The 19,407-nt window shown below is 42.0% G+C and overlaps 1 protein-coding gene and 1 long non-coding RNA gene across 7 annotated transcripts in view; one reads left to right on the top strand and one right to left on the bottom strand.

Moving 5' to 3' along the window:
- LOC128412353 (uncharacterized) overlaps positions 1-11,231 on the top strand; it is a 38,412-nt gene extending 27,181 nt beyond the window's left edge. Inside the window, exons 4-6 of the long non-coding RNA XR_008330058.1 lie at positions 200-291; positions 5,031-5,175; positions 9,161-11,231. This is a non-coding gene — a long non-coding RNA (uncharacterized LOC128412353). The remainder of the gene's footprint in view (positions 1-199; positions 292-5,030; positions 5,176-9,160) is intronic.
- The window catches only part of RAD51B (RAD51 paralog B), a 293,246-nt gene that overhangs the window by 41,015 nt on the left and 232,824 nt on the right, over positions 1-19,407 (bottom strand). Inside the window, exons 11-12 of one of the 6 annotated variants that reach the window (XM_053385225.1) lie at positions 18,803-18,851; positions 16,887-18,529 (exon numbers count right to left, since the gene is read on the bottom strand). The exons of 4 other annotated variants lie outside the window; for them this stretch is intronic. In XM_053385225.1, coding sequence (XP_053241200.1) covers positions 18,523-18,529; positions 18,803-18,851 — 56 coding nt within the window. In that variant the 3' untranslated portion in view covers positions 16,887-18,522. Of the gene's footprint in view, positions 1-16,886; positions 18,530-18,802; positions 18,852-19,407 lie in introns of those variants that run through there. One more of the 6 variants, XM_053385213.1, reaches the window with a different exon arrangement.

The raw sequence follows: 19,407 nt of genomic DNA on the forward strand, positions 1-19,407 counted from the left end.
TCTTGGATCAGAACTGTTCTGCGAAAATCCACAAATAGCTCAGTACTGTTCTGATAAAATCCACAAATTTTGGAAGGGCCCAGAATTCTATTGATGTGGCATAAATTATACATTCTGAGACAGATTTATCACGGCAAATGAATATATTGACCTTTTTATATAAAAAAAGTCTGAGAATGCTCTTTTCTTCTCATTCTAGCCATCACAAAGGATGCAAGATCAATAGGGCAATTCTGTGCATGTTTACTCAGAAGTCACCAAGTTCAGTAAGACTTACTTCCAAGTAAGTGTGTATAGGATTGCAGCTTATTTTCTTCTCATCATTTTGAACTGTAAATGTACTAAAACTTTAAGAACTCATTTGTAAACTAACTGTGCCTTTTGAGCCCTACTCACCCTGTCGTCAACAGAAAATGCTAGAAAACACTGTTTTATCACTTTCTTCTGTATCAAAATCCTTGAAAACCACGTATCTGTCCTCTCCATCAAAACAGAGTACAACTCTTTCTTTCCAGAGATGGAGAAAACATCCCTTTCTTAATAGAAATAACAGAAAAATAGATATTGCTGTCAGCCTGTAATACTACTGTTGATTAGAATGGAACCCGTTAAAAATGGCAGGAAATGCTTCTATCTGCAATATTACACTATTTGAGATGCGAGCGAAGTCTTTGACTCTTCAGCAGTTTTGCCTGCTCCCAGCCTCTGCATAGTTTCTGTATGAAGTTTTTACACCTTCTGATGCTCAACCCTTTCCTTGCCAGGGTTCCTACAGTCCTCAGCCTCTTCCACCCATCCCTTTCTGAGGCATTTTCTTTTTAACCTTCCTTCTTGGTCCTCTGTTTGTTAGACCCACTGCTTCCCATCAGCATCAATCCTCCCTTCCCCCAATGTAGTAGTAGTCACACTTTGATAATTCGGCTGCCACTAACAGATGGTAGTCAATGGAGGACTGGGCCTGGCCTCTTGATGTGGCTGGTGATACGAGGCCAGGCTTAATCTGGCAGAGACTCCAGACATAAATGTTGGTGCAAACCAGAGTCATAAGTGCGGAGAGCACTAGAAGCCGCTTGGGCCTACACTGCTCAGATCAAACTGGTCCCTCTTTTGAAAGCTGCCTCCTAGCGGTAGCTAGCATGAGTACTTACTCTCCTCAGCTATATAGCCAGTATGAGCACATACTCACTTCCTCAGCTACTACTTTGTACCTCAGTGCACTGGAACACAGGAAGTTGCTAGTTCTAGGCTCTATTTCCATTCAGTTCCCCAGCACTCAGCCTTCCTGTCACATGCCAGAAATATACTGTTATGCCAGTAATTTAGCCCCTACACTTAAAAACAAAAAACAGTACTCAAACAGTGCTTTTTCTTTAGTTGTCAGTTATCTGGTTCTTGAATTCAATATAGTCCATTTCCTTTTTAAAAAAAACAAAAAAAGAGTGCATGCGTGCAGGAGGAGAGAGGGGGACTTGAATTAGGCTGGAATGCTGAAAAGAAGCATGCCAAGGTCAAAGCATATGGAAAACAGACAGGAGGGCTATATATAGTACACAATGACTTGCACTAATTTATGTGTTAAATAAAAAAAGGGAAAAAGGAGAATTCAGAATTGCTTGGAAAATGAATGAGAGATGTAATGGAAAAAGAACATAAGCTTAGGGAAGGAGCTGGAAGTTATTTAAGTGACTTGCTGCTATAAAGGCTGCTGTGGGGAAAATTGCCACATAGAGTCAGCAGATGTATTGAGAAATAATATGGACAGATAACGTATAACTGTGCAAATGCTTAAGTCTGAAGGAATGTAAAAGTATTTCCAGATCAGAAGGACACTTAGAACATTCACAGTATCACACGTACAATGGCTATACATACCCAACTATGTGTATCTTGCGATTACATGCAAGGCTAAAAAAAAGCCCAGAATGTTGTATTAGTTGCAAAATTCAGGGTCCCAAGAAAGCTTACTACTTTAAAATTTACATAGTAAGCTGCCAGCTCTTGTGGCTGTGAACATAGGCTTGAAAGGGAACCCAATTTGTTGGAAACTGATACCATGGGTCATTCAGGTGAGCCTATGGAGACATGCCTACCTTTACTTCCCACCACAGCCTTTACCTATATGGAAGAGAAAACTAACCTGTGGTCCGGTTTTCTAGTGAAGAGGCAGCATGACACCCATGATTTGTAGCAAGACGCTCCTAGAACCTTTGGTATCCAGTCCTAACTTTAAACTCCCAGGTCACCATGAACCTTGGTGCGAAAGCTCTGATTCCTTCTATCCTCTCTGGAACAGATTGGTGCTTCAATCTCACTTTCTCATTTCCCTTGATCTTCTTCTCTTGCCTCTCTGTTCTGCCCTCATATACTCAATTCCACCTCATTTACATTTCAAGCTTGCCCCACTATAGCCTCTATTGCAGCCTAGGGCCCTCCCCTCTCACATAGCGGCAGTAATTCTCTCTCTTTATCTCTCTTCCTTCTCCTCTGTACAATTAGGCAAATTAGCTGATGGCCTTGGTTGTGCCTTATCTAGGTAGCCCCAAAATCTTGGATAGTGTGCTTCCATTGACAATACAAGTAAATATTCATGTAAGGCTACATGTATGATCAGAGATGCATGTTAACAACACAGGAATGCTATACTGAGATAGAATTGGGAACTGTGGTGTCTCACAATATATCACATTGGAGCTGGAAGAATTCTGATATTAAGAACACTCTTTAGTTAAAAATAATAAAATAGCAGGAACAGTAACTGTCCTAAGCAGCATTTGCCTAAAGAGTTTACCTGTGGCCACACCTGCATAGGCACAGGTCACCTTTTAGCCAAATACCAATCTTCTAGAAATTTCTCTTTGCTTTTTCTGTAGTTTCCACTGGCCAGATCTGAAAATGGCTCCATCCTTACTTGCTTTCCAATTGTAATGAGAAAGTCAAGGTATTTGATTTGAGGGAAATTTCTTAACCTTGGCCCAAATCCAGAGAAAATTGGACATAAACTTCATGTGCAATAAATTAAGGGTCCCAGAGCCACCGGTTAATGGTTTGTTTGAGTTTGTCTCCCAACCCTTAATTTTTTTAAAAAAACCTCTTTAGTCTTATGGTGCTGCATCCTAAACTATGATGCAGATTTGAAACTGTTCTGCTGAAGTCAGCAGAAGAAGGGGATTTACTGTAATAGCTTCTAGAGCACTGACGGTGAGTCAGATTTGTTCTCAACCTGTTTCCTAAGAAATGTGTACAGACCCAGCTGGGTGCTCTTTGTAATTCTGGCAAAGGTCAGCTCTGTCTCTTAGGATACTTAGTGAAAAGGAGAAAATTAGAAAAGGAAACTTAGTGTAAACAGTTCTCTGCATTGTTTCAGAAGCAATTAATGGTGTTTCGTCTGGTGTAATATACCCAGGTGGGAATAAGCAAATAATACCACCAAACAGAATGCTCAGCATAGCCACAAGGACAAAATCATTTGTTCCCACAGATGAGGTAGAAGCTAAACTGCCTGGTTGTGTTTGACTCATTCAGTTGTTGTTTTGGTTCCAAAATATGAGCACAGGGTACTGGCAGGATGGACCCTTTTACTACATTGACTTCAGTTGGCTCACTAGGTTCAAGTTGCTCAGGTTAGCACAAAAAATAGCATTCTTTTAACAAGCTAAAAATATACAGTGGTACCTCAGGTTACAAACACCTCGGGTTGCAAACACTTCAGGTTACAGACTCCACTAACCTGGAAGTAGTACCTCGGGTTAAGAACTTGCTTCAGGATGAGAACAGAAATCGCGTGCTGGCGGTGCGGCGGCAGCAGGAGGCCCCATTTGCTGAAGTGGTACCTCAGGTTAAGAACGGTTTCAGGTTAAGAACGGACCTCCAGAACGAATTAAATTCATAACCAGAGGTACCACTGTATTCCTAGGAATATTTGATATCTAAAATTCATCCACTGCATTTTGAAATAGCTTGTTGTTCAATCCAGTTTACAACAGAACTTAACACAATAAAACCAATGTTAAAAACTATTTCTCTAGAATCTTTTTGCTGTACAGTTGTACCTTGGTTGTTGAACGCCTTGTTACTCAGATGTTTTGGCTCCTGAACGCAACAAACCTGGAAGTGAATGCTCCAGTTTGTGAATGTTTTTCGGAAGCCTAATGTCTGGTGGGACTTCCGCAGCTTCCAATTGAGTGCAGGAAGTTCCTGCAGCCAATCAGAAGCTGCGCCTTGGTTCTCGAACAGTTTTGGGAGTCGAATGGACTCCTGGAATGGATTAAGCTCAACAAACAAGGTACGACTGTACAGGTAATAAATAATTCCACCCCAGATGCCTTTGCCTGCCATCTAAAAACAAACCAACCCATAATGATGGGCTAATATGAGTTTCCCTAGTAAGGAGTTTGACACTGAGAAGGCCCTACTCTAAGTCTCAACCAGGTTAACTAGGCCAAGGCGGGGGGGGGGGGGGAGCAAGGTTCCTCAATAAATATTCCAGTGCTCTGAGAACACTGGTTTATATAGTGAGCCTTTAGATACGGGAATGATGGAAGGCCTCCTCTGACTTTGCTGCCATACGATTGTTGGCAGGCTTGAGATGTGGACAAAAGCCCTCAACTCTCCATTCCTAAATGTGCTCCAATCAGGATCTCTAGGAGAGAGAAAGCTCTACAAACTATCTAGTAAAATATATTTTCTTTCCTTTTTAAAAAATACATGGAAATCCCTTTGCCAGGAACTCCACATGATTTTGCTGCCTGTGGTTGAGAGAAGATCAGTCTGGGTATGTGGGGAGCTATTCTTCCCAGATTAGGTCACTGGAGGAACAATCTGACCTGGAAGATGACCAAAATGTGCTAAAATCACCAGGGAGGGAGTTAAGGAAGCAGAATTTGTTCTTCTTTTATTGGTAGAAGTGTTATCAACATGCCCTCCTTTAAAATCAGGGCAGCTCAAATGTTTATTATTAGTAGCATCAGGTCCCAATGCCTCTCTCTTAGGTTCTGATCCCTACCTTATTGTATTGTTATCCAAGTTTGCAGCTGCAAAGGGGCATCGTCTCCGTAGAAATGCATAAGCTACCATCTCCAAATTTTCAGTATTCGTATAAAAGGAAAAGTCCTCTTTCTTATGGAGATGGAGAGGAGGGGCGAAGATGTAGGATTCTATGTAACAAGACAGCTCTAAGTTCTAGAACCGGTTACACTTTACTGATTGAGTTCATTCACTAATACCCTGTCCCATAACCGTCTGTTTCGTTTCTCCAGGGATGGGGGAACATGTGGTCCTCCAGATGTTGTTTGATTCCCTCAGCCGCAGCCACCATGGCCAATGCTCAGTGGATGATGGGAGATGCAGTTCATTAATATCTGGATGGTCATATGTTCCCTATCCCTGCATTACCTCTTTCTTTCTCATTTTCATTTTCTCCTACTTTAGTCCAGGGGTAGGCAACCTAAGGCCCGTGGGCTGGATGTGGCCCAATCTCTTTCTCAATCCGGCCCACGGACGGTCCAGGAATCAGCATGTTTTTACATGAGTCCTTTTATTTAAAATGCATCGCTGGGTTATTTGTGGGGCATAGGAATTCGTTCATTCCTTTCCCCCCCCAAAAAAATATAGTCTGGCCCACCACATGGTCTGAGGGACGGTGGACTGGCCCACAGCTGCAAAAGGTTGCTGACCCCTGTTAGTCACAAGGGAAAGCAGTAGACGGGGGGGGGGATGAGTAATGTATAGGATTCTAGAGATATCTCCCTGAGTTTGCAGTGATAAATTTACGTCATAAATTCTTCAGGCTGTGGTCATGGGAGAGATAATAATAATAATAATAATAATAATAATAATAATAATAATAATAATTAATAATAATAAATGTATGACTAAACTCAGCCTTTCATTTACCAGTGAGTGATTCAAGCCTCTGCCCCAAGATCCGTAAGCCTTAAACTTCTGTCTCAAAAGAAGCACTACATTATTCAGGGCTAAAGTACCACCATTATAGAAAAAGAAGGTCTTGGTGGGTTACAAGAGTTTGACATGCCTTTTCTGAAAAGAGGTAGCTTTGTTCTCCACATCCATATTTAAAAAAAATGTTTGAAGTGAACGGGCCCGTCTCTAGAAAACAGCTCAAAACAAGGGCTGCCCCAACAGTCAAGCACCACACCCAAATGGATAGACATGTTCTATTCTGAGGGTTCCTCAAGAAGCTTCATCACGGAATACAATCCGCTATAGTTGCAGTTCAGAGGGTTTCCCCTTAGGCACACTCGGAAGAAAATACTGTTATACCTTTTGCAGTCCTCCACTTCAATTTTCTGCCTTGTTTTTAAACAAAAATATTCATTTCCTTTATTGTTAATTTACAACAGCACTTCACTGACTTATATGGAAACACCCAAACATATGTGTGAACTTACAGAGCAGGTTGCAACCTCTCATGCCTCATAAGCAGCTTGCTTAACAACCTCACTTCTCTTTTTCTATATTAATATGAGTCAGTTAACAATCATTGTGCAACATTTTGTTTGCAAGGACATCTGAAGCAATTGCTTAAAACTGTATTAAATTTGCACAACAGCAAAAGGCTAGCTGCAGCCTGTAATCAACCCTTGTGTGAAGATGTTGGGGCCCTTCACCTGCCCCCTTGTTCAGCTATACATATATTGAAATAATCAGGAGATTGTGCTGCTTTCAAACTTAACAGGGACTTTTCTTAAACACTTGGTTGATTCTCTCTAAAAACTGAGAAATAAATAACTTAAAAAGTTATCACTATCCCCTTTCTTTTTGCTAGTCCTGGTAATTTCCATAGGAATGCAGAAAACATTCCATAGGAATGTAGATTGGAGCAGTGACCCCAGCATTCAGCTTCCTGATAATTTTTTTAAATATCAAGTTTCTAGATCTTATGATCAGCAAGTGGCTAATGTTGGGTGTAATCTTAGAAACTTAGAGGTGTCTGGAACAAAATTTCTAGTACTATCTTAAGAGCAGGGTTCAGTGTCCTTTGTCTTTCCTGAACCATAGCAAAACCAGAATTATCAAAAATTGTATGAGTAGAAGAATAAATTGTAGAAAACAAGGAAAAATATCCATATTTACTTTACATTATCAGGAAACTGATTTTAGGGTTTGGGGGTGGGGAGGTGCACAGACTTTGGATTATTTTTTTATCTGAACTACACGAGCTACAGCAATGTGTTGATCTAGAAGCCTTAAGTTTGAAGAGAAAATCTGCCACTATTCTCCTATAGAATCTGACTTATGCCATTTATTTGGAAAGCTTGGTATAGTACTATCCATGTTGGGTTGCTTAAAAACAGTATGGACGGTTACACTGACATATATCTCAATGCACATTAAGACACAGGACAGAGAAAATGTGCATTAGATCAGTGAGGATGCAGCTAAAACAGTGTGTGTGGGAAAGTCAACTCCCACTAATTCCACTTTATCCCTACAAGCTCCTGTGCCACCTCCAAGACTGTTCCACAAGGTCCCCTCAGAGGAGATCAGTGTAGGAGGATGTAGGGTGAAAATGAAATCTGCAAAAGCTGCGTTTGGTTACTTAGGATAGTCCTGGCCGTGACCAGAACTCAACTCATAGGATCTCTGGATCCAACTCATGGTTCTCTTTTTACATACAGATATAAACATTTTTCCTAGGCTATATCATATAGATCTCCATAAATTATTTTATAAAGTTTCTCACTCAAATCCTACCATTCAAATTGAAAAGGGAAGATCCTTTCCCGTGAGCACACCCATCCCCCTCCATCCTGCTATTAATTGCCAGAGATCACGTCCTCCAGGCTCTTACGCATTCTTCAGAAGCAGAAATTGTGTGCGTGGGGGAACTGGCTTTAAAATGGGCCCTGTATGCAACAAATAGCAGGTATTATAAATTCCCCGGAGGAAGACACCTGCAGCTTCGCTCCTTAGGGCTTCAACCTCACCCTTTAAAAAAAATTATTGCAACCTGACTACTACTCTGCCATCTTATTTAAATTTTAAGAACAAAGCTTATGAGTAAAATCAGAATTCCTTAGAACTTTCCTTTGTATGGAAAAACAATTTATTGTTTAAGTAAATAATTAAGTCTCCCCACCTCTTCTGCTCTTATATATTCCCAAGACAGTGACGCTTCAGATAGACTATTTTGTGGGAATTGCTTCAGGTGTACCCTTTTAGAATATTGCTGTCTTTGCAAATTACAGTCTAACTAGCACCAGCAGGTTACAAGCTATAGGAGACTTGTCCTTGGTGATCACTTTTTATCATTTCAAGCACAACCCTAATAACAAATGCAATTTCACCAAGTTTTAGAAGAAAAGAAACAACAGATACTTCAGTTTCTCACTATCCTTTGTTTTTGGTCAATATGGGGCCAATTCACACAACCACTTGGGGGGCTTCTTTTGAATCCAGGCATGGTATGAAGAAGCCAATTTTATAAACTCAGTTGGCCTGCACCCTTTCATTCCTGTTTCTTTCCCCATAGTAACTACTATACTTTTGCAGCATCCACAGACACACAACTCCATTGATATCTAAAGTCTCTTCCTTCCCAAGTACACTTCATGCTAAGAAGGGGGGGGGGAGTTGCTGCTGTCCTCTATGTGCTGTTGCTCAGTGTTTGCTGTTTCCTGGAAAATAATAAATAAATATGGTACCAATTCTGACTGGTTCCATGACATGGTGCCAGACACCAAGCAATAATTCGGATGAGGACAAAGAAAATGGCACAATTTCCTGCACCAGAAGCCTCCACAGTTTTAATAATTCTGCTGCCAGGCCAGAATGGAAAGCAAGGCTTGATTGCTATTGCCTTGCCAAGAAGGCTCATAAGAAGAAGGAACTGTGCCAGGAAGGGTATTACAGATGGAAATATCCACAGAATCAGAAGTCTTTGCCTAGCTGGAGGAGTCCAATAGAGGAAATTATGAAAATAAGGCGTTTTGTTATACAATATTGTATCAAACAAGGATGGCTGGATAACTTCCTCAGCCGTAGGCACAATGAGTGAGGAGGCTATAAAAGAGGGAGGAAAAGCTGGAGTGTTTCTGAGACCAATCTATTGAAAAAGGCACTGCAAATATAATTTTAAGGGACTTGGTTCTAAAATGTAGAGCATGCAACTACAGAATCTCCATCTCTTCCTTTCAGAAAGTAAGGAGGAGCGAGAAGAATGGGACATGTCATAAAAACTGCTGAACCAGCTCCCTGATTCCGCTCACACCTCAAGAAAAAAGGGGGAAAGTATCTGTAGATCCAGAGAAACTGACTGAATCTGCCATCATGGACAAAAACATACTCTTACCAGTGCTGAACTTTCTCCCCCAAATGAAAAGGGCTGTAGCATCTCCAACTTAGTTACCCAAAGCACTTTCTTTCTATCTAATTACAATAAAAGAAAAAATGACAAACTATTATGGCTTGTGAGTAGATTCTGAATGTAAATTTGTCGTTTGGGATTACCAGTGCTTCAACAATTGGCCAACGTGCCTGCTATAGGAAAGGAAATAATTAATTGCTTCCCCTCCCTGTAATCACTGCAGAAGGAATAGATCAACATGGGGCGGGGGTGGAATTACCCCCTAATCACCAAGTACTGCACCCCAAAGGCCTTAGAAGAGGCTGTCACATTTAAGCTATGTGAATTTAGGGATCATGGTGGACTAATTTCCTAATAAAATAAACTCTTTGCCTAACAGTACCTGCAACTGAAAAGCGTATTTATCTCTAGCATGGTAGCTAGATGTTGGTATTAGATGTAGGAAACTCAAGGCTCAAATCCCTCCTTAGCTATGAAGGTTCTTAGCTATGCCAAGGCAGTAGTTCACAGGATATGGCATAAAAGCTTACAAACAGCACTGTAAGATGACTGATCCCTTGCACAAAAGAGGTACTGGAATAGTACTCCCCATAGCTGTCAACATTTCCCTTTTTAAAAGGGAAATTCCCTTATTCCGAATAGGATTCCTCGCAAGAAAAGGGAAAAGGTGACAGCTATGGTACTCCCCCCTCCCCAATTATTAAAGCAGCAAGGAGACTGCATAATAATTGGTAAATAATAGTTTGGCTTTGCTCAGTGCTATTTTTCCAGAAAAAGAGGAAGATGGTAGTTCCCGCCAGTCCCAATTTTAAATTCTGGCCAATCAAGCCAGGCCTTGGAGGTGGGGCTTGGCAGCAGACCGGAGTGGAGCAGGTTTCACTCTGGTCCGCTCTCTGGCCTTAAAAAGCCAGCTGCCCCTGACCTCAGGACTGTGATCAACTGAAGAGCACCCCCTCCCATCCCTCCCTCATATTCATGCTTTGCGGCTTGTTCTATAGTAACGGTTTCTCTTCTAGGCTATGCCATTATGGCTTTGCTGTGGTTCTTTAATTGTTTGCTGTGGTTCTCTTTGGAGCCAGGATGGAATTTACCGGCAAACAGATTTGCCCCATTTGCAGGTTTTGGCTTCCCCATAGCAATAGTCACAACTTTGGTGGGTCTGGGCATTGGGGTGGAATCCTTCGTCTTACATTGGGGTGAAGTGGTGCCTCATCCCCACCTCTGAACAGCTCAATCACAGGGGTACCCCATTGGAAGGGTCTAGTTGGAAGTCTCTGTCCAAAATCCAAGGCGTGCGGCAGATGGGTCATAGAGCTTCTTTCAGTGACAAGGGAGGGCGATCCGTATAATTCTGCATCTTGTGATGGACCCAGTATCCCATGATCGACTCTCATGCCTCAGCCCTCCACCAGTAGGCTGGGAGGATCACACACCCAATACTTAAGTCAAATCTTACCTACATCTGGAATTGTGGCCAATTTCAAATCCCAAAACGTTTCCTTGTCCAGTTTGTTCACCTTAGACTAGGTCTTGCTCCCGGGGAAGGGGTCACTGTAAGTGGGACCACAATTGAATCCTCATCTGTTATACTGGCACTAGGAAAGTGAGTAGCAAAGTCTTGCAGCATTTTGTCTTAACATGTAAGTCAATTTCTTAATGCCTTCAGAAAATGCTTCTATTTGCCTCATGGTAACTTCTGAATCCTCCATCTGTTTCAGTCTGTCTAGATCATCACCATCATATACTCTGATATCTAAACCAGGCTTAAACCATTTCTTTGATCCAATTCCAGGTGCCTGTCCCAAATCCATCAAACATGCATACACTTCCCCATCTTCCTGCTTCTTCTTCCTTAAATTTCCACAGCTACTAAAAGCAACTTTCTTTTCTTCAATTTAGCTGTACAGTGGTACCTCGGGTTACAGACGCTTCAGGTTACAGACGCTTCAGGTTACAGACTCCACTAACCCAGAAATAGTACCTTGGGTTAAGAACTTTGCTTCAGGATGACAACAGAAATCGTGCGGCAGTGGGAGGCCGCATTAGCTAAAGTGGTACCTCAGGTTAAGAACAGTTTCAGGTTAAAAACGGACCTCCAGAACGAATTAAGTTCTTAACCCAAGGTACCACTGTAGCTGTTAAAAGGACACAATCTGGAGTTTCCATGGCTTCACACTTTTGCTGATGGGATTCTTGACCAATCAGCAAATTAAAATGGGTTGCCAAGTGCCACCTTAGCAAGGTCTTGTTTGGTGGGATGTTCAGCCATAGTCTCTACATTGAATTGATGTCCCACAACCAATAGCCCTCCATGAACACCACTCCCTCTCAAATTAGGAGTACAGGTGAAACTCGGAAAATTGGAATATCGTGGAAAAGTTCATTTATTTCAGTAATTCAGCTTAAAAGGTGAAACTAATATATGAGATAGACTCATGGCATGCCAAGCGAGATATGTCAAGCCTTTATTTGTTATAATTGTGATGATCATGGCGTACAGCTGATGAAAACCCCAAATTAACAATCTAAGAAAAATAGAATATTAAATGAAATCAGCAAAACAAGGACTGCAAATAGAGCAATATTGGACCTCTGAGAAGTAGAAGCATGCATATGTACTCAGTACTTGGTTTGGGCCCCTTTTGCATCAACTACTGTCTCAATGCGGCGTGGCATGGATGCTATCAGCCTGTGGCACTCCTGAGCTGTTATTGAAGACCAGGATGCTTCAATAGCAGCCTTCAGCTCTTCTGCACTGCTCGGTCTCATGTCTCTCATCTTTCTCTTGGCAATGCCCCATAGATTCTCTAGAGCCCATGAGATGAAGCGCTCACAGACTCCCCATGAAGGGAGAAGTTGGGGACTGGCAGTCAAATATGCCATTTCAATATTCCAGAGCCTTGGAACCTACTATAATGCCACCCACCTGTCCTAAAGCAGCAGCCAACATCTCACTTGCATCACTCATCATTTTCTGTATTCTGCAAATTCCCAAGTCAAAAGCAGACCAGGACTTCCCCCAAAGTAAAGGCCTCGCCCCTCTATTCAACTTTACAAGATTTCCCCTTTTTTCTCTCCCTTTCTTCACGCCTAAAAGCTCCCTCTGTATCGCACCATGCCAGTAACCCCAAAGCAAGATAACTGAACCATAAGGAAGGAATATCAAATTAAGGCTGCAATCTTATACCAACTTAGCTGGAAGTCAGCTGTACTACACTCAATAGGGCTTACTTCTGAGTGGCCAAGTATAGGATTGTGGTGCAACCCAGACGTAACCTCCTATCTTCACCTCCTTCAAGATAGATCTGTCCAGTGTACGAGACACTGCTCTTATCGCTAAGGATAGGCCTCTAGTGCATAATGTGCAAATAGCAAGAAAATCATCCTAGTTTTTTTTAATCTTCCCTATGGAATTACAAATGTTTGATCTGTTGAACTCATATCCTGGCACATGTTTGCTTCAAACTATCTCAGTACATTTCTGACATACTTAGCTTTAAGTGTACTAATGATGCCAAGGTGAGATTTGTTTGTTTTTATTTAGGTTTATGGATTTATAAATCTAAATATAAATTTATAGATTTATATATCAGCCTTAATTGTAAGATTCCAGGATTTTTTATTAATTTATTTAAGCTGTTCATATGACACTTAATCCCCAAAGTTTGTAAGTGGCATACAGTGCCTCCATCTTCTCAGGGTTCAGGCTCAGTATACTGGTCCTCATCCAGTTCACCACTGAGCCCTGAAAATGGTCCAGATCGTGTTCAGCCACCCACTCCCACCACTCAGATGTTTTGGAGAAACAGAACTATGTGTCAACAGTGTATTGATAACATTGTATCCCAAGACACCCAATGAGTGCTCCCAATGGCTTAATATTGAGCAATGGCTGAGGAGGACTGGGGACAAGACTGTGCCCTGCGGCACACCATAGCACAAGAATCATGGATTTGAGACACAATCTCCCAGCGCTATTCTCTGGACATGGCGCTGAATGTAGGAATGTAAAATACTGCTGCCAATACACATTCCAAAGAGCTGCTCCAGGAAGCTACTGTGCTCAATGGTATCAAAAGCTGAAGAAACAGGAACAGAGTCACACTTTCCCTGTCCTGCTGTTGATACAGGCCATCCGCCAGGATGACCAAGGCTGATTTGCAAAATCATGCCTGAACCCAGATTCAAATGAATCCAGATAATCAGTATCCTCTAGGAAGTCCTGCAACTGCCTTACTAACACTCTCTTCACCATCTTACCCAAGAAGGGGTATTTGTGACGGGGCATAAGTTGTTCTAAACCACAAGGTCCAGGGTGGGTGTCTTCAGAAGCAGACATACTATTGCCTGCTGAAGGGGAAAATACACCACTCCATAGCCATGTCCTGGAGCCACCTGGGCAAGCCCTCTGACTGGCTTTCACCAGCTAGGATGGACAGGGATCAAGAGAGCAATAAGCTGGTTGCAGCACTGCAATGGTCCTGTCCGCATCACCAGGCTGCATAAACTGAAATAAATCCCAGAAAGTATGGAAAGGTGCTGCATTGTACGCTTTTACTGGAAACAGCCACAGAAACCCCTGATTTAATTAATACAGATATGAACTTACTAATTCTAAGTCAAGCTTTTCTTTATTTCCTTGAAATGGGTTGAGGGGAGATATGCAGAAGAGACAAAAGTGACAATTCCCATGTTGCCAAGTCAGAGGAGCTGCAGTAAGAAAACAAAGTGATGGGAAATCAATGTGATATTTCACATTCCTTCATCCGTCTCACTTGCGACTAGCAGCAAAGATAACACATTAAAAATAGAAGCGTCCCATTTCTGTCTGCGAGTAGCACCGTTCAGCGAGCAGCACAGTCAGTTTGATCAAAGGGGAGCTGAATGCAGTTTCTCAGGTTTTCATAAAATGCTTATCAATGCTACAGCAGTTAAAGGATTTAATACTTCTCTCCCCCCCCCCCCCCGTACCCACACTAACCCACAACCTGTACTCTACTGTGTACATTAGCTGGTGCACAGCTCCCTGCAAGCCAGCTGGGGAAGGGAGGGAGGGAGGGAGGAGGTCAGGCTTTCAGTGCAGCTTCACACTACAAAGGGCTCCTTTGTTATTCTAGCTCTGTTTTAAATATCTGATGACTATTCTGAGCCATGTCAGTGCCAAATTCCCCTGCTTTGCTGCAGACTCTGCACAACAGCACATTGTGGGCAGACTGGATGGGGAAAGGCTGCTAGTGTATGGGTATCCCCCATTCCTTTGCTTCTCAGGCAGGTTTGCTCATTATCTCTGCCATCTTTTTCTCTTTTCTCTAATCCCCCATAATACTACCTGACTGCTTTGGGAACAGAGACGGAGCCAGCTCCTGATACAGCAGTTTACCCTCACATAGTGTGCCAAGATGGGTGTAGTCGCTCTTCTTAAGCTAAGGAAGGCAAAACAACCCAAGTGTATCCATCTTGCACGGTACAACTGTGTCAAAACTTGTTGAGCCTGTACCATCTCTTTTGTGATCTTGACAGGAGATTTCCTAGGGGAACTTAAGTGCTGAATTTGGCAGTGATTTAGGAGGTTGTATTTCCTTCAAGACTGTCTTAAAGACATCTCCAGATTCCAGAACCAGTCTGCTCAGCAACTAACATCCTACAACTTTCAATTAGAACCGACAGCTTTGTGAGTTTGCTTCCAATGCAATGGGGTTCTAGGTGTGAGCTTCCCACATTACAGTTCTTATAAAACCTAGGCAATACACCGTCACGTATTCACATTCATCAAAGTATGCTAGGCACCAATGTCACAAGAAAACACAGATGAGGACGGTTTGTTATGTATTGATGCATGTGGATATTGGCATCAAGGTGTGGTATGGCCTCAAAATGTATCATGAAAAACAACAGCTGTGATGGAGGAAGTTCAAAGGACACTAGTGGGCAAATGCTGTGGGGCAGAAGTGATCCACAGGCCCCTCCAAGGCTGATTTCATATTGTTTCGGACATTTGTATACTGCCCATATAACTAAGTTCTCTGGATGATTTACAGACCAGTATACACAACCCAAAATTTAAATAAAAACACTAAATCAAATCAGCAAACAAAAAATAAGTAAATCTAATACAAGCACAAACACAGCAGCATCCCACTTGTCTGTTTACTGAAAGGAGGAGTACTGGGCCAGGTGACTGGAACTGCCCCAGGCAGACCTACCACCCACCAGATTCAATTCAATAGCAAAGTTGCCTTTTGGAATTGTTCTGACACCTGCATTTCCAGCTTCTTTTACTAATGCTCAAATAAAACTATATTTCTCAACAACAGTCACAACTCTCACCTTCAATTGTGTATGTGGAGCAATGGCATCTTGAATGAGATGCAAAATCAGCAATGGAAAAGCCTCCAGGGTTTACAGCTAGTGATGCACAGATAAATCTATTTCCAATCTGTTTTCTAAATCTGCTTTACCTTATTTCTGCGTATCATTCATGAATTTGAAGAAATCCTCATGGAAATTAATTTTTAAGTACAGGCAACAACCATTTTGTGTGGGGGTTCCATTCCTGGCCCCTGCCTGCGTTGGCAGAGTGAGTGTAAGCCCACTCTGTCAAGTTACATCCCCTGTTATGACCCCATTCCTCCCTCTTCTTGGTCTCCACCTTACCTCACTGCTGCCATGTCAGATGATGCGTGAGAAGATGGGATGGATGTGGTTTGGGTGATCTGTCAGGGAATGGGGGTGTCGGTTAGTCTGGATGACCTGTGAGGGAAGAGGGGCATGGTTTGGGTAATGGGTGAGAGAAAGGAGAAGGGGTTGGGAAAGGGGTAATGGGTAATGGGCCAGGTGTACAAGGTTTTGGGGGGTGAAGTGTGAAGGGAATGGGTTGGCATGGGGGGTTGTGGGGGTGATAGGTAGGCAGGGGTGGCTACAAAGTCAGTGAAAGCATCTTCCTTGTTTCAACTGAAAATTTCAAAGAGAATGTAAAAATCCACTATGTGACACATCAGTAATTACTAATACTGTAAAAGGAATGTATGATGCTGCATATGATCTCACTAAATTTGCAAATGTAAAATTATTTTATAAAACCAACTCATGGAGAGTTGGATTTATCAGTGGTTAACAGTCAGAATGCTCATTCCTCAGAGTAACAGTTTAAAGTGTAACAGATTAGTAATGGCAGGGAACCCTGCACAGAGCTAAAACTTTCTGATGCAGGGCCAGTATCAGCACTCAGAATTTCTGGGCTGCTGCCAAGGCTGCAATGCCCAGGCAGAGCCTACCAACTACACTTTCTTTGGCATCTCCTTTAAAAAGGTTTCTCTCCACTGGTCCAGTGTTTGAGCCCCTGGGTCTAAATGCCATTTTAATTTTCCGCAATACTCCAATGTAGCGTCACCCTGCAAACATTGTGGGAAAATTAAAATGGCAGTTCTTAGTCAGCTGGTGCTGCTTGAACTGAAGCTGTGCCTGCCACCACTGTCAGGTAAGCCCACCAGGATCCATCAACAGAAGAGGAGACTCACCAATGGGCATTTTGCCCAGGATACGCCCCCCCAAAAAACAACAACCCTGGAGAGGCCTTTTTTAGATGTGATAGTTTATTAAACGTAGAATACTGGGCTGGAGGATGTGAGTTCAGCCCAGCATATGCATCCTTAACACCATGAACTGGTCTGAAAAGTAGGTATGTGAGATGCAGAATGTTGAGATACCAGAGAAAATTAAAATTGTATTAAAAATGTATTTGTGTGAAAGTAATCAGTGTAGCACTGTACTGTTATTGCTCCAACAGTCTTTTGTGTTTACAAAACCATTTTCTTCCTATGAGAAAGAACACAAAGTATAGACTTGATACTCAGTACTTAACTCCTACTTCTAAAAACTTGAATTCACACAAACCTGTTTTTCATTTAACCTATTCACCTGAGGCTTCCAAGATGCTCAATTATTGCAGATAAAGGCTTTTCATTATTTGTAAACAGTACTTATCAAAGGGAAGGAAGCCCTGGGGTTGGTAAGAGTCTGTGGTTACCAGGTACACCGTATAAATTCACCCCAGGGCCTCTTCTCACCTTACACTAGAAAAAAACAAAACCCTGCTTTCTCAGAAGTTCCGCTTGTGTCTGTTATTTATTTGTAAAATGTATAGCCAATACATAAATATAATACATGTCAAGTAGAATTTAGACTAGAACTATAGAATATAATCCACTGCCCCGGTGAAAGTACCCATGATGCCCAAAGATGTTTTCAAATGGTAGAGCTCAGTGCTTTATATGAATAGGAAATAGTGTTGCTGTGTTCCATGGCGAAAACAGCATAGAAACAGCTCCAATTGCAGTCAAAGAATTCTTGATTTCTCGTCAACCTGTTAAAGTGATTAAAACTTGCATTCCAGATATAAACCTTTTGATGTTGTAATGAGATTGTGACAGAAAAGCTCTTGTGCTAATAAATTTCTCACTTTCAGCAAAGTGCAGACTTCACTCATGTGTGCAGAGGAGGAAAGGAGAGAGGATGCTGAATCAGAGGACAATTATGGTGGATTTCTCGCCAGCTCTATGCACCAGGGCTCCAAAAGCGATTCAGCAGCTGATGAATAATTTGGCTAGTAAAAGAAAGACATTCTATGCCCATGAGCCATGCTTCCTTGTGGGAATGCATTCTTTATCCTTTTTTAGTTTTAGCACAATGTTTCAGCTGGCATCAAATTAATTCATAGTCTGAACTCACCCTTCTTCATAAAATCATCATAGCAGGATAAGAATCTCACTGTTAGCATATAAACAGTTTGCAGTGCGTGTAGACATTTGATGTGGATGCAAACTCATTAAGAACTGGGTGCCTAGAGTTGCTATCAGTTCCTCATCTGACACCAGAAAGCTCTCTCTAAAGGCTGCTATGATCCACAGACCAGTACAATTACCTACACTTGGCTAGTGAGGTTTTTGATATATAAATTTTCCTTTAAAGAAGGAACTGCAGCTCCCCTGCATAGCCACTTTTGGGAACTGGGAGAGTTTCAAAAGCAGTTTGTTGACCAGGGACCGCTTAAAATAATAATAAAAAGAGTCTCACTGAGGAAACTGTAGTCTTTGGGCACAACTAACAGCTATCTGGATTGTGGCCACGATCAAATGAAGGCAACCCAAAGCAGCAGATGAATCCATCACAACAGGGATCTTGTTTTGAAGACTAACACGTCAAGCACTGCTGAAGAAAATGCCAGGAAATGTGAGACAGAAGCATTGTTTCTAAAGAGAGTACTTTTAGAGGCTTCTACATGACATTACAAACTGTTTATAAAACTATATTAGCTGTGAGATCCTTAGAGGGTCATCACAAGGGAATGTTTGCTTTTTTAAATAGACAAGAGTCTATTTCTTTGCAGAGAGAAAAAACCCATAAGCATCCATATGGAAAAATCATATGCTTGCATGTATGAAAAAAACACCCTCCTCCCTCCTTTGCCCTTGTATGTACCTCTTAATTTCTTCTCCATCTGCTTCTCTGCAACTGACTTTGACTCTGACTGAAAATAAGAGGACATCTAGATCATCATGAAGCTGATCTGCTGTTTAATAACCAACCTAGATTCACACAAACATGAGGCCGAATTCAAACACTAGAATAATCCTCACCACTATCCATAGAACCCATGGTTTTGTGTTATCTTGAGAAAATTCTCAGCAGGCAGAATTTGACCCCTGCCCCCCAAGCCTAGCTGTGCCAGTGACACCCACCAGATACATCAACAAGAAAGGGTAAAGGGGACAAATGGGCTACCACCCTCAGCCAGCCAGCCAATTTCATCTTACATATTTGCTTTCATTAGGGCTATCCAGCTCTGCCACAATGTCTCAGCATAGCTGTCAAGCGTCCCTTATTTGGCGGGACAGTCCCTTATCCCAGTGCCATGTCCCGCTGCTGTCCCTTATTGATGATGTCCCTTAAATAAGCTACTGAAGGTAATGGGGCCCTTTCTATGTCCAGCTGTGCTTTGTCAACAACAAATTGTTGCTGTTTTTTTGTGTTGAATATATGCTATATGATAATTTATGGACCTAATAGGTATCTAAAGCCATTTG

The sequence above is a fragment of the Podarcis raffonei genome, chromosome 1 (genome assembly GCF_027172205.1).
Source record: "Podarcis raffonei isolate rPodRaf1 chromosome 1, rPodRaf1.pri, whole genome shotgun sequence".
Taxonomy (NCBI): domain Eukaryota; kingdom Metazoa; phylum Chordata; class Lepidosauria; order Squamata; family Lacertidae; genus Podarcis; species Podarcis raffonei.